Genomic DNA, 22,206 nt, shown 5'->3' with positions numbered 1-22,206 from the left:
AGGGAAGTCCCAGAATATACTGGAGAGATATCTCGACTGGCCTGGGAATGCCTCAGTATCACCCCAGAAGTGATACTGAACCAGAAGAAGTCTGGTTTTCTTTGCTCTGACTGCTAACCCCACGTCAAGATAAGCAATAGACAATGGACTGGACTATCAGTGTCTTAGCAAGTGTGCCATTGCTATAACAGTCTGACACGTACAAACCCCTGGTCCTTATGAAAGGAGATTCAGATAGTTGATGACCACCAGTAGGAAGTCAATTGGACAGAAATCCATGTTTATATCTCTGAATTTATATGAACAGAATTATACAAACAGTTAATCATTCTAAAATTGAATTCTTTATATTCTTAATGTGTTATTTTAAATCTGTACATGGTACTGGAACTTTTTTTCAGTACTAAATCAAATGCTGAGAAGGTCCTGGTGCTGAGGGTCAGAGGATAGTCTTGTTGCTTGTTCATTAGAAGCATGTATCACTCAGACAGGCTCAAAACATGAGGAAGCCCTAGCAGAAATCCACAAGAGTCCAAATGCACTGTATTTGTGCATATTTTACTGTCCTTATGAAAAGTGGATCCCAGCTAAGTTGAACGCATGAAGAAGTCTGAAATGAAGAGAACATACCTTTCAGAAAGTTCTTTTTTTAAACATGAAAGAGAATAATTTTGAAATAATACATTTACTTACACCATGAAATCATCTACATCCATGGACCGTGCTCGCTTTTCACCAAACTCTGATTCTTGAAGAACGGTTTCAATTTTCTGAGCAATGCTGAAGTCCTGAGGTACTTCCTAAGAACAGGAGGCAGGAGAATGAGTGAAATGAGCAAGATAAAAGCCACAGTCAAAATATATATAATTTACATAAACTGTTTTCCATGGTGATGACCAAAAACACAGGGACACTTGTTTCAGTGACTACTCACTATGTTGTTCACAGAGCAGTGAATTCTGTAGTTTTTCTCCAGAAGTTGCTCTACAGCAGCAGACCTGTAACAGACAGGGTATATGTTCTAACTGATACTCCTTGAGTTCATGAGAAAAAAAAACAGATCTTTCAGCTACAAAAAAAAAAAAAAGAAACAAAAACTTACTTGAATGCTGCACTGAGTGTTTTGTTCTTTCTTACAAATGCAATTCGTACAAGGCCATCCCATTCCTGCGCAATGAACCGTTTAAACAAATGACGTTCAGTTTGTTACAACGATCAATAAAAGCAAAGTTAAATCAGTGCTCATGTGGTTATATCTACTCTAAAATATAAATCAACAAACAAACCTGAAAATTTATATTGGGTGGAGGGTTCCTTGGTTCTATTCTAACCACACTGGACTCTACTTTAGGAGGAGGCCTGAAGTTGTTTTTCCCCACCTGAAATATAAAGGCCCTCATGTAAATCAATGTCACAGAGTTGCAAACCAAATCGCAAAATACATGTACCATGTGTCTTATACATGGGCTAAATAAAATTTATCCACTCAAAAACGTATCATATTCAATGTCAACAGAAAGAAAGCAAATGTTTTAGATGCTGAAGTATGTTAAAGTCCATCCAAAAAGTCTGGCTCTATTCTGTAGAGATAGGATTCATTAATTCCTCTTCTGTAACTGTTTCATTCTGATCACAGTGGTTCTAGAGATTACTCAGAATCATTAGGAACACAATCTGAACAGTGCAGCAGTCCAACACAGGAATTCAAAATTTTATACAGCTTAGTAATTTGATACTTTTAACAATATGACTGGTTTATAAGGAAATTATAAATGTTAGATTGCAGTTATTAAAATGTCTATTCCATTTATAATGCACATTCAAATCCAACAAAAATTTGTCTTAGGGCGTAGGGGTTGAACCATCACGTCTAACAGGTAATCAACCCTGGTTTTCTCATGAGTTTTCTTTGACTAGTGCTACTTTGTGGGGAAACACCACCAGAAGCAGTGAAGTTGACTGACCTTCATGAGGTGGTCCACTCTGGCCAGCAGCTGTGTGTTGACAGACAGTCTACAGTAGAGTTTGTCCCCAGGCTTCGCCACCAACCGCATGGCAAACTCCCTCTGGAACATCAGCACTGCACATCTTTTTAGACAGACAAACACCATCATTATTAAAACAGAAGTGACTTGGACTGGAGCTAAAAGCACATACACAGACATGGGCTGAATTTTAAAAGTAATGGCTTGTTAAAAAGTTACAATATTTGTGTCAACTTCATACCTGAAAAAGGGACGGTGTAGAAGTAGTTTGAAGACAAAGGGTGAGGATATCTGTAAAATAAAGAACACTGCATCTGCAAATTTGGCGTAAAATATCTATATTTTCTGAAAAAAAGATTAATAAATCAGTTTTTACCTGATAGGGTAAGTTGGCTACGCACACATCAAAGAACGGCAGTTCTGTCTTTAGGACATCGCCAACTAAGATCTGAAGTTTAGTCTGCATGGGTCTGTAAGCATTTACATAGAGTTTAAACTACAGAATATAACTCAGTAAAGAAGTCAAATTAATCCAAAATAATTTAGTTCTCACGTGCACTGTACTCTTTTCTGAAGTTCAGCTACAAGCCTGGTGTCCAACTCGCAGGCTACTACCTAAGATTATGGAAAGAAATGTGGGCTTTATTTTCAATATTTAGAGGCACATCTTTACACAAAAAAATTAATTGAAACATTTACTTTTTTGGCCTTTTCCAGAAGCTTCACTGTCATGTTACCAGTTCCAGGCCCCACTTCCAGAACCACATCCGTTGGCCTTAAGGCTGCCTGAGGAAATACATGTAATATTTTAGCCTTCGTTCCATTTCTCATCCATTTAACGTATAACCACATACAGAGCCGGCCCTGACCAAATTAGAGCCCTGGGCAAGATTTCGCTTATGCCCCCTGGCCCAGGATATGCAGGGATGGAATTCAAATATTTCAAACTTGCATCTGAAGAGAACAGATGCAACTGTGGACCATTCTCATATACTTTGTATGCTTAAATTAATTTAATGGTCATCAGTTTGTTTATTCATTCATTCATTCGTTGTCTGTAACTGTTTATCCAGTTCAGGGTGACGGTGGGCCCGGAGCCTACCCGGAATCATTGACTGCAAGGCAGGAACACACCCTGTAGGGGGCGCCAGTCCTTCACAGGATGACAGAAACTCACACATTCACTCACACCCATGAACACTTGAGTCGCCAGTCCACCTACCATTCATTCATTATCTGTGAGCACTTATCCAGTTCAGGTTCGTGGTGGGTCCAGGGCCTACCTGGAATCATTGGGCGCAAGGCGGGAATACACTCTGGAGGGGGCGCCAGTCCTTCACAGGGCAACACAGACACATTCACTCACACCTAGGGACACTTTTGAGTCGCCAATCCACCTACCAACGTGTGTTTTTTGGATCGTGGGAGTAAAACTGGAGCACCCGGAAGAAACCCATGTGGGCATGGGGAGAACACACCAAACTCCTCACAGACAGTCACCTGGAGTGGGACTGTAACACACAACCTCAGGATACTGGAGCTGTGTGACTGAGACACTACCTGCTGCGCCACCATGCCACCCTTTGTAACTGTTTATCCAATTCGTCATCAGTTTAGTACCAGTACAATATTGTCAGGTGAATAAGAAAGACTCCTGTGGTCCTACCTTCTCTATAATCCCATTGACCACCAAAGGATTTTTCAAGATGTGCTGCCCAATACCAGTGTTGAACATAATCCCTGAAATATGAGGAGAAATATTCATTAACATTTACTCAGTAAGGTTAGTCAGTTGTGTGAGTGCTGGAAGAGCACAATCTTGGCAAGCCAATTATTCAAATGCCAATTACTTAAACACGTTCAGCAGTAACACTGACAGAGATAGATCACTGTCTCCTATTGAGGGTCACTTATACATCTGTGTAGTTTTTTTTTTTTTGCACCAAATTCTGTCCTGATTCATCTCTACAGCTCCCAATTGTTCAGCAGTCTAAATGTTGGCCCTACATCATCAAGAAAAAATATACTGTACAGGTAAATAGTTGTAAATAAAGATACAAACAATATAAAATGTACTTTTAAAGACAAAACAGTTATATTCCTAAACCTTTATATTCTTATCCAGGACAGTAAGCAGTTCAGTGGTGAAAACATGCTTAAAATACAGCACTCCTGGCCAAAATGATTGTCTTTGTCGCTGTGTTTCTCCTGTTTGGTCGCTGGGGGTCGCTTTGACTAATGCACTAGTGGATGAACCTCAAAAATAGTCAGGATTCTGAATACACGACCTCTGGCGGCTAGGTAGGTCAATTACAATAACAGTCAGACAGTCCACATTTAAAATAGCTCAAACCCAAATCGAAGCCTGTCCAATAGGAAAAGACAAGAGAAACAGACATATTGGACAGCTCTGTATAACACATAAATCTACTTTGTGAAACATGACTCTGCCCAAATTGTTGTCACCTACTACTCACAGGTGGAAACGGCAAATTAAACACAGGCTGTTCTTATAGCTTACTTTCCCCATTTAGAGTGTATGGACTGCTGAGTGAAAGTAGAACATCGTTATATTTTAAATAATAATGTAAAGATTTAGGAAAATGTTGGCAGTCCATGATGCGGGCCCTTTAAAATTACAAACCGGGTGACAAGGCTACAGAGTATAACTACTGAGTTATTGGACAACAAATAACTTAAAAAGAACAACTTCTGTGGGGCGCTCACCTTGACTCTTCACCTCCTGATGCTGTCGGGATTTCTTCTCTGCTTTTACTTTAGGCATTCTGATAAAAAATTTAATTCAAACGCAGGTCTCTAAGAAATAATCAGCTGTGCTCTGTGCTACAGACACGTGTTTTGTTCGAAAGTAGTGACGAAGAGTCGACTCCCAAAGAACTGATTCATCTACTCCAAAGCAGAGAACCGGTTCTTTCCAAAGCGCCTGTGAATCCCTCCAGCTCACTTTCGTACTTAGAAGAACAGAAGTTGTTGTCATTTATTTACACATTTGTATCATATAGCAATGATTTGATCCAAAAGTCTATCCCTCTTTACAATGGCCGGTTTACATAGTGAACATGCGGGCTTCCTCTAGATCTTTGTAAAATCTTTAGTTTTAATTGAAGTTAGACATTGTTTACATGACATTAAGAACGTTAGAGAGCTAAAAATAAAAAAGGAAGCCAATTAATACGATTTATATTTCTACAAACAAGCGCCAACTCTACAGCTGAGTTTTAGGGCAACGGCATTGAAAAAAATATAGCTGTTAATATTCTGAGATTTTATTTTAATTCTGATTTTATTTTCATGCCATCTCAATACGTTTTGGCGAAATGATTCATTCATACCGACGATGAGTCGATTCCGTCGACTCTCGTGGAGTCGAGAGTTTAGAGTCCAGACCGAGCGGCTCTGGCCCGGACTTGTTCCTCAGCGGTCGATAGTCTGAAGGTGGAACGTTGACTTCAGCGCCTCTCTGCGGCCGGAGGAGAAATGAACAGACATGAAGCGGACGTGACGGTTTTTGCGGGAGAGATTTTCGCGGCAAACTGAAATGAACCTTCTGGACCCTAAAGCGACGATAGACCCACACGTATGCAATACAGTTTGAAGACGGATTCACCGCGGAGGACAGACTTCCAGCCCTTAGAGGTAATTCACTCGGTGTTTAGCTCTTTTTTTGGAGTCGGCCGTTTACAGGTTTTCCTCGGCTATGACGGTTTGTCCGGTTTGTTTATTTTTGCTAGCATTGCCTGTAGTAGCTTGACCACTGACTGGTCAGAAGACTTTAACATTGACGAAGAAACGTCATTAAAAACAGATTATCAGCACAGAATATTGATAAGTGGTGTTTATTTGAACAGCTTGCTAGTGTCGCCCTCAGAGTGCAGTTTTGATTTTACCAGATGATCTCCAATAGTTTCTCCTTTTTATAAAACGTCACAAGCCTGGTACATGGTCCGTACCCAGTAAACAATTAGCCGTTGATTCAACGTTGAAATAACGTAATGACTGCCGTCTAATCAACGTTCTCTTAAGGTTGAAAATGAAAGTTGAAAAGACGTCCAAACACAGACATTGAAAAGACGACTATTAGACGTATTTTGGACGTCCATTGACGTTATTAATTGGTCCCGAAATAAATTACTTGTATAAAACGCGTTTGGACGTTCACTGACGTTATCGATTGGTCACCACTTAACTAACTTATTAAGATGGATTTTGGACGTCCATTGAGGTTTAAAATATGTCCTTGACGGACAGACTACTTTTAGACCTATTTTAAACGTTCCTTGTTTACTGGGTAAGTCCAGCACTTGTCCATACATCTGTACTTTGATAATAAATACATTCCTCGCCATCAGAAATCTCTCTTCTCCGAACAGTGCAACTTTTAAAAACCGTTTATTTACTATGGACCCATTTCAAGATTTGTTTGTGTATTGTCTCTTGTGTATGTTTAATGGACAAAGTGTCTAACCTCCAGCATGTTAAACAGGGCACTTTCTGTTTATCTTTATGTTTCAGATATCAGACCCATACACTTGACTTGTAATTCATCAAAGAAAACAACCTGTGAGCCTGAGATGGCAGACGTTAACAGTGAGAAGTTAAAATGTGAGCTGCAGACTTTTGGCATCCAGTACGAAGATGAGGCAGCGCTCGACAAGAGTGAGTATGGAGGACAGCAGGAGGGAGTTTGTGTCTAAATAATGATGTTTGTGCTTAAGTTTTTTATTATTCTGTATTTCTTTCTCTCTGTGTCTTCATTTCCTCCCACACATTTAGTGCTGGAACAGTGCTTATGTCACAGAATTAAAGAAGAGGGCATTGTGAACGAGTGGTTTGCCTTCAGCACAACCAAAGGCTTGTCAAAGCTCACTGTCTCCAATCTGGAGGCATTTGAGCATGAAGTGAGTACACTGAAATGAGTGGCTTTTCTAAGCTGTATGTATATGCAAACATATTAGGAATGTTATAGTACATTCAGCTGATAATCTGCCTCGTAGTATTTTGAAAATAACTGCTCTTGCATTACTGTGCATTTGAAGTATACTCTATGGATTTGTTGAATGTTGCATGAGGTTGTTGTTGTTTTTTTTAAATAAAGGTTTTGAATAAGAAGAATAAGTCCAAAGGCTCATCCAAGGGGACCAAGTTTAACAACACCCGTGATGTGCACTCCATCCAGGACCTGTATCCTTGTTCTTTTGAGAATAATCTCCAGGTTTAATTTCAGTGTCATAATGCATTTTCCTGGTAACTCAAAAGCAGTGGATCAACATACAGGGGTTAGACAATGAAACTGAAACACCTGTCATTGTAGTGTGGGAGGTTTCATGGCTAAATTGGAGCAGCCTGGTGGCCAATCTTCATTAATTTCACATTGCACCAGTAAGACCATGTGCATCCAATGGTTCAAACATTGTGTCCTGAAGGCGGTGCCGTGTATCAGGACGACAATGCACCAATACACACAGCAAGACTGGTGAATGATTGGTTTGATGAACATGAAAGTGTAGTTGAACATCTCCCATGGCCTGCACAGTCACCAGATCTAAATATTATTGAGCCACTTTGGGGTGTTTTGGAGGAGCGAGTCAGGAAACGTTTTCCTCCACCAGCATCACGTAGAGACCTGGCCACTATCCTGCAAGAAGAATGGCTTAAAATCCCTCTGACCACTGTGCAGGACTTGTGTATGTCATTCCCAAGACGAATTGACGCTGTATTGGCGGCAAAAGGAGGCCCTACACCATACTAATAAATTATTGTGGTCTATAACCAGGTGTTTAAGTTTCATTGTCCAACCCCTGTATTTCTTTAGTCTGTGAGGCTCCTATGTGGAATATTGTGTGGCGTCCTTAACTCAGTTTAACAGAATCAAAGCAGAGGAAGAGGAAGAAAATCTCCTGGATTCGTATTCAACCCCAGCCAAGGTACATTTTACAAAAACATCTCAAAAAGTGGTTTGCTCCAGATAATATCAAAAGGGCCTGTTTTGTTTAGAAATTGTTTTGACACTAATTTTTCTGAATCCTCTTTTGCGAAACTAAGCTTATTTATCATCAACATCATCTTTGCCGCTTAATTCATTTCAGGGTCACAGTGAAGCTTATTTGTGTGCATTCCTTTAGTTTATGTTGTAATGTTAGTGTTGTGTCTTTCAGGGCTCTCAGAAACGTGCCCTAACCACACCAGAACACCCTCAGTCGAAGCGCTCTTCCGCTCGCTTGCCCAGTCCAGGTCTTCTGCTCTCTCCTGCCAGCTTTTCTCCGTGGTAAGGCATAATACTTCTGTTTTTCTACAATACAAACTGTTAGACCTTATATCTTTCTTCCTTTGTTGCTTTATTTCACTCATCATTCACTACATTTCTCTTCTGGTGTAGACTAGGGATAATCATCCTTATTTTAATTCACAATCGCTGTAGTATTTAATTACTTTGTTAGGTAGTAATTAGTTTGAGAATAAATGAGTTTGTTTGTTTTATTCATTCATTTATGCATAGCCTAGTTCTACAGAGGAGATGTCCTTTCTTGATTTACATATTACAGGCACAGTGGCCAAATCTTAATGTGTTTACAAGAAAATGCTCATTTTTACACGCATATTTTTAAAAACAAATATGAAATGTGTACAGTATAACATTGTGTGACTACACTTTAACTTGTTCAGCTGGAAAAAACACTGATTTAAATCACTGAATATGTGGACTTATAAATGTACAGAGTACACATTATATTGACTTATCTCTTTGATTACTTTTATTTGTATGTGTGCAGTGCGACCCCCTCTCAGAAATACAGCATGCGTGGGGCAAGGGGGGAGGTGGTGGTCACGTTTGGGGCTGTACAGGGTCCCCGCTGGTCAGGGAAAGGCCAGACTGCAGTCCAGGTCGATCTGCTTGAGGGACGAGAGAACTCGCTCACCAGCTCTTATAAATACATGTTGCAGAGGCTCCGAGATATTCGAGATGGTAATTTTATTATATGTGGGGTTTATCAAATGTTTCCATGTTAATGATGGCTATAATGGAAGAACATTTACATACACTATGGCGAAGCTCAAAATGGTTCATAGTCAGGGGAAAATATACAGAGAGTGTAAGGGCAAAATGGATCTCAGGTATTTTATTTTTATCTGAGGGTTTACTTAGAGGGTGTTTAAAAATGCCCCAAAATATTGAAAAATTGTTGGGTCTGTGTCACATTTCCAGTTTTGACAGAGAAGATAGAAAGTCTTGGGGAGGAGCTGAAAACACATTTCAACATAGAAGAGTTCTCTCCAGCATCTCTACCTGTTCAGGTACATGAAAAATATTTTCCTGAAGCCACGGGTTTCATTGACACCCACATGCTTTAATTTGCTGTTCTTTACCTGCATTTGAACATCCTGAAACCAGTTAGAATTGTTTTCCCTACAGAATGGGAATGTAATCACAAAGTGTAGGGACCGTGGTGGAAAACTGCAATGTGTATTCATATCTTCTTTAGGACACTGTTTCAGTGTTGGGGCAGGTGTGCTGTGACAGTAATGGGAAGCTTAATGCTCAGTCTGTGCTGCTAGAGGCAAGTCAGGAACATGGAGCCAGACAAGTCCCTGTGGATCTATCTGACCTGAAGGAATACTCCCTCTTTCCAGGACAAGTATGTACACTAAAAGAGATTTCCATTTTGTCAGATGTGTGGACTATAATTTGATATACAGATTTTATATTTAATAACTTGATGTTTGTTTGTTTCTTCCAATTCTATAAATTGTCAATATGTACTTCTTCTTTCAGGTTGTTGTCATGGAAGGTATAAACACCTCCGGTTCCAGATTTATTGCCTCCAAATTGTATGAGGTATGTGTTCCATTCGGAATCAGCAGCAAAAATTTGGTTTAGCTTTTTAGCGATGCTGAATGTGCGTGTACGTGTTTCACTCTGGAAGGGACTGGTGCCCCCTCCAAGGTGTGTGTCCTGGAGGATAGGTGGTTACAGATAATGAATGAATTAATTTGTAGTGATGCTGAAATATGAGATTTTCAAATGGTAATATAAACTTTGAATTGGGTTTTGAACTTGAACAACATCATTGAGTTATATTTTGCACATAAAAATGTTATAAAAAGTTATGTGCGTGTGTGTGTCCCCTTCAGGGTGTTCCTCTACCATTTTTCTCCAATTCTGAGCCAAAGCAGGACATGAGTGAAGGTAAGAAACCTGTTAAATTGCAGAGTACTTTCACAGCTATAAAAAAAAGAAAACAACAAAATACTAAGAGGTTTATTTGCTTTATAAAGATCTGGGTTATGGAATAACTTTCAGTGAGTTTTGTGCTCTGTTGTAGGCTCTGAGCCTGTGATGGTGCTGGTGGCATGTGGCCCTTACACTCCGTCTGACAGCCTGGCCTATGACCCGCTGCTGGACCTGATTAATATTATTAATAAAGACCGCCCTGATGTCTGCATACTGGTGAGGGTGGCGCACACATTTTAGTTTGCACTGAGACGGAGAATTTTTTTATTATGTATTCGACAGAGTGAATTGTTCACAATAAAACTATAACTTAAAAGAAGGTTGATAAGAGGAAACTACTGTGCACTCAGTTTTGAGTTTTTATTAATTTACTGACGTGTTTCTAAAATGTATTTATGTACAGGCTTGTGTTGATTGGTATATGTCTCAGACTGACAGTTGGATGTGACGTTATTTGATGTGTTTATTTAAACAGCTTGGACCATTTGTTGATTCCAAACACGAGCAGATTGAGGTAATTTTTACTTCCCTTTTTGCACGAAATTACATATGACACACTTTCACTGCACACACTGAGTTAGATTATTGCTTACTCTTTGACAGAAAGGACAGGTAACAGAAACGTTTGAAACCATCTTCTACAGATGTATGGACAGCATTGTGGATGGAACCAGAGGGTATGGATTTAAATTGTCCAAATAAAGCAATACATTTCTTTTGAACTTTATATTGATAATTTTTTTTTCCCTCCAGGACTGGGTGCAAGCTGGTGTTTATTCCATCTCTGCGAGACATACATCACCATTACATTTACCCACAGCCTCCTTTTTCCCTCCCAGACCTTAAAGATGATGTGCAGGTGAGCTTGTCATATTTGTATTTTATTAGGGATTTCAGGCAATTAAGAAATCTAGATGAAATGCTTTGGTCTGTGTAAATAATTGGAGCAACTATATAAGTATGGGACAATTAAGTGAAGTTGTTTTATTGGGTCAGATTTGACCCTAAAGAATATATTTTCTCTTTAATTTATGTACAGGAAGTCCTCGGATTACGTCAGTCCCGAGTTACGATGTTTTGTGGTTACGACACCTCCCATTTACTGTATAAAGCCTTGTTTCGGTTTTGCGTCGTAAACGTCGTAACGTGAACTTCGTGTTTGGTGTACGCGGCGGAAAAATACACGGTTACTCGGCTCGGGACCGAGGAGGATAGGTGTTAGGATAGGATAAGTGCTTACAGTATGTACGTATATTCCGACTTACACCGGAAATCGGTTTACGACACAACGTAGAAACGGATCAACGTCGTAAGTCGAGGAGCCCCTGTAATTGAATTTAGTTATGGACAAAAACTTCACACACTGAAATACACATGGACACAACCTACATACAGTTACACTACAAAGACATTTAGATATATATATTAGAAATATACTCAATATTGCTTCTCATATTTTGTAGTGAGCCCTTTGTAGCATGAATAGACCTTATATCATCCAAATATTACCATATAGTTTTAAATGAAGAAAGGAGTAGAATTCGGATGCTGTTAGCTGGAGTAGGTCTAGTTAAAAGGCCACTGTGTATACGGGCTAATGTCTGAGAAAATAAACAACATATAATTACCCCTTTTTTCTTAATAATATATACACCGTTTCACTCGTTACTTTGTGTTTTGTGGGTTATATACCATCACCAAGTCTTCACTGCATTCAGTCATCTCAATTTTTTATTCGGAAATTGACATCAGTTTGTAATAAACATTTTGAAGATACACAACAATGCAGAGACTTATTTACACGGCTATACAAGTCTTTAAACTGTCTATAAACATCTTTAACATTAAGGACAGCCAATTCCACTCTGGTGTCATGTTTTTTCTATGCATTTATTAACCTTAATACCCCTAGGCATGTACAATTTTACTATGTATTGTGCCTTTTCATTCCATATCCATAAAATATATGGTTTTGTACTGTAGAGAGTGACCCTGGCCCCGGAGCCCTGCACACTCCTCATTGGTGGTGTAACCTTGGGCTTGACATCTACAGACATATTGTTTCACATGGGAGCTGAGGAGATCAGTAGGTAAGAATTTAGTATTTTATACTGCTGATTAGTGTTACCCCTTTTGTAGGTGATATTAATTACATGACATTTTTTCAGCCAATATTTAGTGACCTTTGGAAGCCATACATCACTGTTTTCTGTGTTCAAAGTTAGAATACTGTTGCAAATGCTTAGAGAGGGATTTGAGCTCATAAATATAGATGATTTAAAACTAAAGTTTAGAATATACAAAGATATTTACAGCCATATTTATTGAATTTCAAAATTATATACAAACCTCATTTTCCATTTTTACGAAGAAGTAATTCTTACATTAAGTTCCACAAATGTATGAAGGCCAGCAAAATAAATGTTAATCATTGTGGATTACACTCCCCCTGCAAAACACCCCAAATTAGAAAACAGAGCAGATAATGGATAAAATAAGAATCGTTGCTTTATATGTTTTGGGTTCAATATTGTTATTGTTGCAGTGCCACCGGCTCAGACAGATTCTCACGAATTATGAAGCACATGTTAACTCAACGGAGGTAAGTGAGAAAATACACATAGTACACGGCTTGCTTAAGCGTTTAGTTTGTACTCAGCTTTGTTCTCTTTACAGCTATTACCCTCTTTACCCTCCGGCAGAGGAGGTAAACATGGACTATGAAAGGTTTCAGCAGTACGGCTTACTGCCTCTCACTCCAGACATTCTAATTGCACCTTCAGAACTGCGCTATTTTATCAAGGTAATGCAGCTCTCTACACATTTTAACCCATGACTACTTGGGTATAAAGTTGAAATTGAATGCAAACTCGTGCTGTTACTCAAAACATTTAAGAGGCTGCTATTTAAAACAAATTAACAATTTTCCTTTTCAGGATGTGAGTGGCTGTGTTTGTGTCAACCCTGGACGTTTAACTAAAGGACAGGTGGGAGGAACGTACGGCCGGTTACTCATCCAGCAAAACCCAGTGCATGAGGAGGGGAAGAGAGTGAGCCCGTGCATAGCAGCACAGGTGGTGAAAATTTAACCCAATTAGCTCTTGTATCTCCATTTCTGCTGCAATTAAAGTATTTTGTATTATCTTTTTGTCTGTTATACATTCACACTAAGGAAAGTTGTGGAAAAATAAAAAGTAAATGAACTGGATCATACACTTGGTTGGTTTTATAGTTTTGAAACCATGAATACATGGTTTTAAGAGCAGGTTATGGTCAGCCACAAAATGTTTTGTTGTTAGTGATTCTGAAAAGATTGAAACTCCGATCTGAATCTATTTTGTATATTGCACAAAAGGGTAAGATCTACAGGCAAGAATGATTAACATATATTTAAATTAAAATTCAGATTATAAAAGTGGCAGCCAGCCTCAACAGGAAGAATACAAAAGCGTGTCTAACGTTTAAGTATACAGAATACAATAAGTGATAGTCAACTGTGTTTCCAACACAAAGTCTTATACATTCACATAATCTATATTTACTATACCTAGACTCGGTAGAAAATGGCATCACTGGAAACATACCTGCAATGTGACTAATACTTTAGCTGTATTACACAACGCAATATGTACAATGTCTATATTAAAAAACCCATTATATCATGTGCTACTGCTTATTTGAAATTGATCCTTTTTACTTTGGAATGCTTTCCAGTCCCATTGCAATTTCTCTCAGTTTAGGATCATCACTCCAGTGCACCCTGCTGGCAAGAATGATCCCCTGAAATACAAGGCCAAAAAATATATATTTAATATGAAAAGTAATAACTTGCAATGCAGTTGTACATAAATTACAAGGAAGGAGAGCTTTATAAGTTGATACTTCTAAAATTCTTTGCTATATTTTCTAAACTCAGAAGAGCTGATGGCTTTAAGAAGGCCTGGGCTAATGCTCTGAATACAAAGTAACTGATCATAAAACCCCTTTTAAAGCAGTTGGGAACTAATTTTGAAAATTTGTATTTATTTCTAATTCTAAATTTGGGGTTTTATATGAACGTTCAGCAAAGTTTATATAAAAACACACAAAACAGAAATAATCTCCTCAAAAATGCCCAAAATATGCTCCTCAGAGCTTTTTGAGAACAGTGTGTGCAGGGTCCAGTATACTACCGTGTGAGACTGACAGCTCTATCACTGGAGAACAGAATGCTGTTTACATTACCATGGCGACACACCCTTGGGACAGCGATCACAGGTTTTTTTGTTTTTTGTGTTCCTGGGTTGTACTCTGAACTGTTTTCATTTTACACAAGATGGTACATGCAGGTAGAACTGGCGGCATACAGCTGTTCACATATGAACCTATGGACATATTGTGTCACAGGCTTGGCTATGGTAGCCTTGTGACATAAAACCCAAGTTTAGCATTATCCATCCATCCATTATCTGTAAGCGCTTATCCAATTCAGGGTCACGGTGGGTCCAGAGCCTACCTGGGATCATTGTGCGCAAGGCAGGAATACACCCTGGAAGGGGCGCCAGTCCTTCACAGGGCAACACACACTCACACATTCACACCTACGGACACTTTTGAGTCACCAATCCACCTACCAACGTGTGTTTTTGGACTGTGGGAGGAAACCGGAGCACCCGGAGGAAACCCACACAGACACAGGGAGAACACACCAACTCCTCACAGACAGTCACCTGGAGCGGGAATCGAACCCACAACCTCCAGGTCCCTGGAGCTGTGTGACTGCGACACACTACCTGCTGCGCCACCGTGCTGCCCATAAATTTAGCATTATACAAAAAATAAATTTTCAACATTTCAAAAATAAGTTTCCAAAGGGCTTTAAACCTTCAACTTCATTGTTACAAATGTCTTATGATGGGTACTAAAAAACTAATGTCAGTAAATAGCATAGATATCAGCAAGCCTTCATGCTGTACAGCAAGTAATCAGGACTGATTCGTACATACCCGGAGGACATTTTGGGAGATGGTGGCGATCTTCTGGTACTTCTGCAGGATTGCCTCAGCTCGCTCCACTACCTGTTTCTGCGCCTGATCTTGATTATTTTCCATCTGTTTTATCTCATTAATCTCCTGCATCTTCTTCTTGATATGCCCTTTAATCTCTGGGAGTACAGAATACATTTAAATGTCTTCAGAATTCTCAAGGTTTCCTAGACAGATAATACATTTTCAAAATTCTATTCTAGTTTCTATTCACTTTCTGAAATAGTATTACTACAGATGTTGTGGTAGAACACCTCTTACATCTATCTATCCAATAAAATATTAGCCGTTAAAGAAACATTTACAGTACAGTGGCTGAGTGAAAATCAGAAAAATATTAGAAGTGAATACCAAGTCTCTGTTTTTGTATGTCTGTAATTTGGTCCTGAAGTTCACGTGTTTCCTGAATAAAAATTGCAAAACATGTAATAAAACAAGATATTAATATTAAGTGGACTCTTAAGGAAATAAATACTACTTTAACATAACTATAGTAAATAAAGACCAAGTATTGTAGGCATAATAACGTATTAAAGTAACTAACAGAAGTCAGTGTTGATATCATCCTGTGCTATACACCATTAAATACCCACCTTCACAAGTTTTAACGTCTTTTCACAGAGATCAGCATTTTCATCAACCATTGTCCTCAGTGACCTTCAGTGACAGAATTTGACATGTCTTAATTCTTGTACTTAACATAGCAGTTTAAGCTATTATATAAATGGTATTGCATTTAAATATTTTCCAGAAATGTGTGCATTTTTTGCTCTCTCTGCAGTACAGCTGAAGATGTTAATTCACCTACATGTCCTCTGAATCATCCTGGACCAGTTTCTCAACGACTGCGTTCCACACCTGCATTCTGATACACATCATGACAACACCATATTAAAACATACTGCCACATATAATGCCACAGCCACAGAACATAAGTTACATGAGAACCAGAGACTTACCTGCTCAGTGCTAGCGTTTTGTTGAAATGTGAAACTCTGGCCTGTTCTACTGCATTTTCATATTTGGACCTAATGGATTTCAAAGTGGAGGTAATCAATATAAAAAACAAAAAAATAAATCCCAACTAATAAAAATTTCAAACAACTTACAGATCAGCTTCGGTGTCAAAGGTGTCACATGATCTTTTAAGTTTTCCTGCAGTTGAAAGACAAAAATGAACAACAGATTTCTGCCAGAGGACGTGCCGTAAATTTAGGTAAAAAAAAATGCTGAACTTATTATTTTTTTAAATATATGGATTACACTTATGATATATATAGAGTGGATTTGAATAGACAGTTCAGTTCTCTGAAAAATCAGATCATCTTTCCACACCATCTTTCAGATCTGCAGTTTACACTCTTCTAAATGGATTTATGTATTGGCTGTTGGCAAATCAGTAAACAAACTGACATATTGTATCCTGAGCCCACAAACACAATTAAACTTGCTTTCAAGCATCCGTGATCATTTCTGACTTACCCATGTTAATCTTAATATTCATATCAAAACACTGATTGGTCATTATTTCTTTCATCCTAAGGAAAGAGAAATAAAAGATAATTAACACATTAGTCACATCAAAACCTGCTCTGTTCAACTCTTGAAATGTAGAAAACTGGGGTGGGGGCTAGAACAGAAATCTAGGGCTTAAACCATTAAAAATGAACATTTCCTCACTGTTTAAATACAACATGTTCAAAGTTTGTATAAATCACGTATAAAGCAAGCTGTGAATTTATTTATTCATGGAAAACCATCAACCATTACAATAAAACCTCCTTGCTTGTGTATTAATTGTACAGTTTTTGGAGTGGTCAGGGCCTCTACAGGACCACAGCAGAGCAGATGGTGTCAGTGCAGGACTGAGAAGAGTCCACCAATCAAAATGATAAAGCTTCCCGTGGACAACTGAGGATGAAACCCAGAGGTCCTCAACACAGACTGACTTTACCTCTACAAGATGAACCACCAACAAAATAAACCCGTTTACTACAGTGGCCAGTGTTTTAGAAACTGTCATTTAAAGTTAATTACACCTGTTCTTGCTACATATCTAAAACTGGACAAACTCAGAAAGGGAACTTAAAGAAAAGACAAAACAGATGACAACGTTCACGACAAGTGTTACGTCATCTATCCGGGAAATAATCCCAAAACAAAACATAGGTACAAATGTTTTCATATTACCTTAATAACTTTATGGGCGATACACTCTCAGAAACAGAAGCTGGTGGGTGTTCGTTCACTGAAACATAACTGGAGGGAGAGCCCTCCAGGTTTGGGGAATCCATCTGTGAAAAACAGGACTTTGTTAATGCTTTAAATACTTCTAGATAATCGACTACTGTCTGGTACCGAGTCTAAAAGCTCCATTTTTCTGAACAGACCTGCGGTTGGCTGTCGTTAGCTAGCCTTAAAGCCTTTTTGCTTTTATTCACCATATTATTGTGCTACGCATACACAGATAAAATAGTTGATAAACACACTTGAAAACTTACTTTATTCTTTCCTCGTGTTTATTTATCAGGTTTTCTTTTATATTTTATCAAACCGTAAAGCAACTGAATCTGCCGCCAAGAGGAAGTTCTCGTCACGTGACGCGCAAAGAGGGCTCTGTTCCAATTCCCACACATCAACACTAACACTAGCTTCATTCCCTACTTAGTGCGGAGACGTGCGGATTGGAGCGCGCCATTTTGTGTCAAGCCACGAACATAGCGCTACAAAATCAACGGTTTGTTCTTTATACCAGAAACCTGTGTCTGTGGGGATTTACCTTCATGCTCCGTAGCTAGATTCCTGTGTTTGTGGTAAGGATGGGGCTTTTATTTAGGTCTGAATGATGTGTAGTCTCTGTTTACTTTGAAATAGGCTGCTGTCATTTCACAGTGACAGGGTGCTAATGTTGTGTTTATATGGTTTTGTAGCACAGACGACTGGCTGATTTTTTTAACTACTGTGGAACAAATGTAGGTAAAGTCGCTAGTTCGTGGTAGACCTTCACAACTGACCGTTTAGTTCGTTTCCATATCCAGTTCCTGATGTTTTCACGTTGGCAGCTCCGAATGTTTGATACTAGTTTCTCAGAGCAGTTATTGTTACTAAACATTTTTACACTGATAGCTGATCTGATACCTTTATACATGCTATCCTTAAATACCCTCATTTCGGCTCCAGATAAATGTAGAAAATGGAAACAGCGCCATCCTGAGGAGCAGAAGGGTATAAATTAGGTTTGTAACCCGGACACTTTAAGAGGAGTTCAGCATGGGAAGCAGAGTCAGTTCAGGCAAAATGGCTGCCGCCAGTCGGGTCGTACAGGTAAATAAATACTTTCTTAAAAATCCAGTGAATGTTTTCTTCTCTTAATGACTCTGGAACATAAGACAGCAAGGGCTTTTTCCACGAATACTGCAAAGATAAATTTATACGTGCTTTTTGAAGCCTTTGCTTTCTCTTACCCAATGCCCTTGTCAGTGTTAGCAGTTCACCAAGCATTTTCCACCCTCTGCTGTTGTTTTGGTTATTTTTTTTTCCAAACGTTAGCAACAGGTTTGCACTATATAGCACTAGAGCTCTTTAAACTGGTATGTTTTTTCCCCTCAACACAATCTGCCATAAATATAAGTAAGCTATTTGGTTAGAAAAAGCCTGGAAAGACAGTCAAAGTAACTATAATGTGACTTAAGAAATGAAGTCTGAACTCTTATGTAATGTCATTATATTTTCACAGGTTGTGCGCCCTCATGCACCTTTAATCAAATTCCCAAATCGCCAGGGTATACCGAGGCCAAATGGTGAGCTTTTAAACGTTACTTGGATATGTTTCCTGAATTAAATCACGTTAGAATAAAGCTTTGGTCACAATCCCTTCTATTGGAGAACTACTTACCTGCAGAATTTAGTTCCAATGTACATCTAAAAGTGCCTCCTTTATCACTAATGCTGCTGGTCTTTCCAAACACTCACTACAGAAAGTTAGTTGATCAAAGGGGTATAGCACCCATTAGATAGAGTGACCAGACGTCCTCTTTTGCCCGGACATTTCCTATTTTTTATATTTAAAAAATGTCCGGGCGGAATTTCACAAACGTCCGGGATTTTGTTTTTCTAGAGTTTACATAGAACTTGGAGAAGCGTTCCGTTCACAAACTAGTCCCGCCCTCCCCTACTCCGATTGGTTCGCTTGAGTGAGAAGGTGACGTGGTGAAGTAGCCTAAAATCTTCTGATTGGACGGTCTGACTGTAGAGCTACCGTTATTGGTCAATAACCTTCTCTGTAAACATTTAATTGGTCAGTCTGCACGTCAATCAATATATATATATATATATATATATATATATATATATATATATATATATATATATATAGTATGTTTAATCAAGGTTTGACCCATGCGTACCCATGAAACTTTGTGGAGAACGCAAATTGGTGACATCATGTGGTGATATAGAGAATTGCAAGTAAATGTTTAAACCATCCTCACATGTATCCGTCTGTAATGCAAAAAGATTAAAGAATTAAGGACGACTAACACCCACGTATTTAAAATAGTTTAAAAGAGCAGAATATTTAAAAAAAAGTTACATTGCTTGCTGTTTCTTGTTCTACTTTATTTGTAATATTGTTTTTCTCGTTTTATTTCACTCTATTTTATTCAGATTTTCATTTTAATTAATTTTTTTTATTTCACTAATATTCATTTGCAAAGTGCTTTTTTAAACTCTGTTTTGAAAAATGACAAGTTTATTATTATTATTATTAGTATTAGTATTATAAGAAATTAAACTATAACAACTAGAGTAATTCGTTATGGGCTGGTAATAGTTGCATATAATTACAAGCCTAAAGAGCTGTAAATTGCACACAGGTCTGTAAATAGGCAAGATGCTGATTCACTGTCTGTCATAATGTCTGTTTTGGCATTGACTAAAACCTAGCTAACTGACAAATAAAGCTCCACCATGTTTTCAGAGATCATGAAAACATTTTTATGACCTCTGCAAACACTGTTTACTGCTGCAGCCACATGTCACTCAACTATCTTGCATTTATTTGTAATGCCACGACTGAGGCCACCAAACAACACATTTTCCCCTCACCTCGACCTCTGAAGCAATAACTTCTACCGTGCAGTCTTTTTAGAGTTTTTTTAAATGAGGCCCCTGGTAATTACAGAGTGAACAGTTCACTTGCATTGTTATTCTCCTTTTCAGTACAAGAAGCACTAAAACTGCTTGCAGTCAACTCCGCACACTCATCTCCTCCTGCCTTAGCTCAACCGGCCACACCTGCCCCAAGACCTGCTGCAGCGGTCAGTCGCCTCCCGGGAACACCAGACAGCATGGCTATAGTTAAAGATCTCCCACAGAGATATCGCAGACGGACACTCACACTGGATGAAATGGACTATATTCAGGTTAGAGCTGAACACAGTGCCTTAGCAGACTACTTTAAGGCTAATGCACAGTATGAATGTTTTAGTCTTTGTTTTCTGAGAGTAAAACTGATGATATAATAGAGTTTAGATCCTAACACACTAGTAATAGTTTTAGGAGTAAAAGGCACCTGATAGTAGGCAACGATGAAAGATCTAAATCAATAATTATTCTTGTTTCTCTTTGCAGCGTGGTGGACCAGAGTAACGGAGGTTCGGTGCATCTCACCAAAACCATTAGCTGTGATAATGGTTTCTGTTGTTGCCTGATGTTTCTCAGCTAGAGGATGCACCAGATTTCACTTTACAGATAGTAAATTATTGTTTAAATGTACATATAGATTATTTTTGGACACAAGTGTAAAATGTGTTCCTGGGGTCGGCCTGCTCGGTTCTCGTGCCGCTTTAAATTTACGGCAGTCTTTTGACAACAGAAAGCAGTTTGAGCGTTTTTGCAGTGGTTAATATCTGGGTAAAGTCAGTATTATAGTTATTTCATTACACCACCACTCTGAGCTGACCTGCACTGTCCACACTGCTGCGCAACGAAGGATTGGGACCATTTCTTTTTAGTCCACTGTGTTCATCCTGCAGCACGTAGACAGATTCTGCAGTACACTAATTATCCGGATTATTAAACATGTAATTATTTTCACTTGTGTTTTCATTTCAATTCATCAGCACTTGAATATCTGTGCAAACGGAAAGAACAAATACAGCGAGGCATCATACTATCTCACAACTGTCTCCAGAGCTTTATTTCTGGATCTTTAACATCAAGTAATAAAGTACAACAAAATACAAAATAATGCCTAACAAACCCAAACAAAAGCAGTACAATTGTATTTACATGTTATAAACAATATGTCTGAATAATTCAGTTATTAAATGTTATGATTGTCTATATTTCTGGATAAACATTTATAGTACATGTTGGTCTTATTCACAAATGTATTTTCCCTTATGTACTCCCCACCCCCCCAATGAATGAATCTGATACGGCAAGTCTATAATTTTCAGCTTCTATATTAAATAAATACACACACCCAAAACCGCTGAGAACATTTTCCAAACGACTTTAAAAGGGGGGATTATGTATTTCTATAGGTTGATAAAACTGATTCCTGTTGCATTTCTGAAGGATATTGTTGTGTGCAGACGGTAAATGCTTTCTGAACTTGAGCGATGAAAATCAGAAAACCAAACAGTGATGAGCACCCAGTAGCACCTCATTGCCACTTTCATACTCAGTGATTGAGCAAAGTAATGTAAGCCAACCCTGTCAGTGATTCCCTGTTACTTTAACACTTTAAAGCTTTACCCCGTCTAGCCTCTCTGCTTAGGGCCCAGGCTCTTAAATTCTCCCTGTAGTGCTCCACCAACTGGAAGTTTGTACATTTTCTTAAGCACAGGTCAGACACCAAGATCTTTCAGTCACTAAACTAACCCAACACTACAACTATTCAACTGGAAATGTCAGTGACTTTTTAGGGATGTACATTTCT

At 38.6% G+C, this 22,206-nt stretch overlaps 4 protein-coding genes across 7 annotated transcripts; 2 read left to right on the top strand and 2 right to left on the bottom strand.

Moving 5' to 3' along the window:
- Window positions 1-115: 115 nt before the first annotated feature.
- On the bottom strand, window positions 116-5,478 carry dimt1l (DIM1 dimethyladenosine transferase 1-like (S. cerevisiae)). Its single transcript, XM_066643674.1, has 13 exons — window positions 5,339-5,478; window positions 4,713-4,957; window positions 3,652-3,725; window positions 2,685-2,771; window positions 2,539-2,600; window positions 2,362-2,455; window positions 2,227-2,276; window positions 1,965-2,088; window positions 1,287-1,379; window positions 1,103-1,167; window positions 935-998; window positions 694-800; window positions 116-610 (listed from the first exon to the last, which is right to left on the bottom strand). The coding sequence occupies exons 2-13, from the start codon at window positions 4,768-4,770 to the stop codon at window positions 568-570; spliced, it is 921 nt and encodes a 306-aa protein (XP_066499771.1). The 5' UTR covers window positions 4,771-4,957; window positions 5,339-5,478; the 3' UTR covers window positions 116-567.
- Window positions 5,479-5,502: 24 nt separating this feature from the next.
- On the top strand, window positions 5,503-13,462 carry pola2 (polymerase (DNA directed), alpha 2). The gene is made up of 19 exons (XM_066643670.1): window positions 5,503-5,642; window positions 6,519-6,662; window positions 6,780-6,904; window positions 7,102-7,187; window positions 7,873-7,930; window positions 8,162-8,271; window positions 8,777-8,970; window positions 9,211-9,299; window positions 9,488-9,640; window positions 9,778-9,840; window positions 10,137-10,191; window positions 10,328-10,452; window positions 10,712-10,750; window positions 10,840-10,913; window positions 10,990-11,095; window positions 12,220-12,326; window positions 12,782-12,838; window positions 12,913-13,039; window positions 13,173-13,462. The coding sequence occupies exons 2-19, from the start codon at window positions 6,578-6,580 to the stop codon at window positions 13,323-13,325; spliced, it is 1,806 nt and encodes a 601-aa protein (XP_066499767.1). The 5' UTR covers window positions 5,503-5,642; window positions 6,519-6,577; the 3' UTR covers window positions 13,326-13,462.
- Window positions 13,463-13,882: 420 nt separating this feature from the next.
- On the bottom strand, window positions 13,883-19,362 carry cenph (centromere protein H). 4 transcript variants are annotated; one of them, XM_066643677.1, is made up of 10 exons: window positions 19,156-19,362; window positions 17,451-17,554; window positions 16,743-16,798; window positions 16,370-16,415; window positions 16,220-16,288; window positions 16,069-16,125; window positions 15,854-15,917; window positions 15,612-15,663; window positions 15,222-15,379; window positions 13,883-14,016 (listed from the first exon to the last, which is right to left on the bottom strand). In XM_066643677.1, exons 2-10 carry the CDS (start codon window positions 17,552-17,554, stop codon window positions 13,930-13,932), a joined length of 693 nt encoding a protein of 230 aa, XP_066499774.1. In that variant the 5' UTR covers window positions 19,156-19,362; the 3' UTR covers window positions 13,883-13,929. The 4 variants fall into 4 exon arrangements, with proteins under 4 accessions (XP_066499774.1, XP_066499775.1, XP_066499773.1 ...); XM_066643678.1 differs by lacking the exon at window positions 19,156-19,362 and adding an exon at window positions 18,275-18,380; XM_066643676.1 differs by lacking the exon at window positions 19,156-19,362 and adding an exon at window positions 17,762-17,918.
- Window positions 17,934-21,658, top strand: kgd4 (alpha-ketoglutarate dehydrogenase subunit 4). The gene is made up of 5 exons (XM_066643679.1): window positions 17,934-18,073; window positions 18,441-18,584; window positions 18,997-19,060; window positions 20,481-20,683; window positions 20,892-21,658. The coding sequence occupies exons 2-5, from the start codon at window positions 18,531-18,533 to the stop codon at window positions 20,907-20,909; spliced, it is 339 nt and encodes a 112-aa protein (XP_066499776.1). The 5' UTR covers window positions 17,934-18,073; window positions 18,441-18,530; the 3' UTR covers window positions 20,910-21,658.
- The last annotated feature ends 548 nt before the right edge of the window (window positions 21,659-22,206 follow it).

This window comes from Hoplias malabaricus, chromosome 14 (genome assembly GCF_029633855.1).
Source record: "Hoplias malabaricus isolate fHopMal1 chromosome 14, fHopMal1.hap1, whole genome shotgun sequence".
NCBI lineage: Eukaryota > Metazoa > Chordata > Actinopteri > Characiformes > Erythrinidae > Hoplias > Hoplias malabaricus.
This window is presented reverse-complemented; position numbering and strand designations above follow the sequence as displayed.

Coding starts and splice junctions, on each gene's coding strand:
- dimt1l (XM_066643674.1), bottom strand. CDS start 4,770: ATGCCTAAAGTAAAAGCAGAGAAGAAATCCCGACAGCATCAGGAGGTG. Junction 3,726..4,712: donor TCAGGAGGTGAAGAGTCAAG/GTGAGCGCCCCA, acceptor CTCATATTTCAG/GGATTATGTTCAACACTGGT. Junction 2,456..2,538: donor CAGAAAAGAGTACAGTGCAC/GTGAGAACTAAA, acceptor AAATGCTTACAG/ACCCATGCAGACTAAACTTC.
- pola2 (XM_066643670.1), top strand. CDS start 6,578: ATGGCAGACGTTAACAGTGAGAAGTTAAAATGTGAGCTGCAGACTTTT. Junction 6,905..7,101: donor TGGAGGCATTTGAGCATGAA/GTGAGTACACTG, acceptor TTTTAAATAAAG/GTTTTGAATAAGAAGAATAA. Junction 7,931..8,161: donor CGTATTCAACCCCAGCCAAG/GTACATTTTACA, acceptor TGTGTCTTTCAG/GGCTCTCAGAAACGTGCCCT.
- kgd4 (XM_066643679.1), top strand. CDS start 18,531: ATGGGAAGCAGAGTCAGTTCAGGCAAAATGGCTGCCGCCAGTCGGGTC. Junction 18,585..18,996: donor CCGCCAGTCGGGTCGTACAG/GTAAATAAATAC, acceptor ATATTTTCACAG/GTTGTGCGCCCTCATGCACC. Junction 19,061..20,480: donor GGGTATACCGAGGCCAAATG/GTGAGCTTTTAA, acceptor TCTCCTTTTCAG/TACAAGAAGCACTAAAACTG.
- cenph (XM_066643675.1), bottom strand. CDS start 17,704: ATGGTGAATAAAAGCAAAAAGGCTTTAAGGCTAGCTAACGACAGCCAA. Junction 16,799..17,450: donor TCGCCCATAAAGTTATTAAG/GTAATATGAAAA, acceptor CTCTTTCCTTAG/GATGAAAGAAATAATGACCA. Junction 16,416..16,742: donor GAATATTAAGATTAACATGG/GTAAGTCAGAAA, acceptor TTTCAACTGCAG/GAAAACTTAAAAGATCATGT.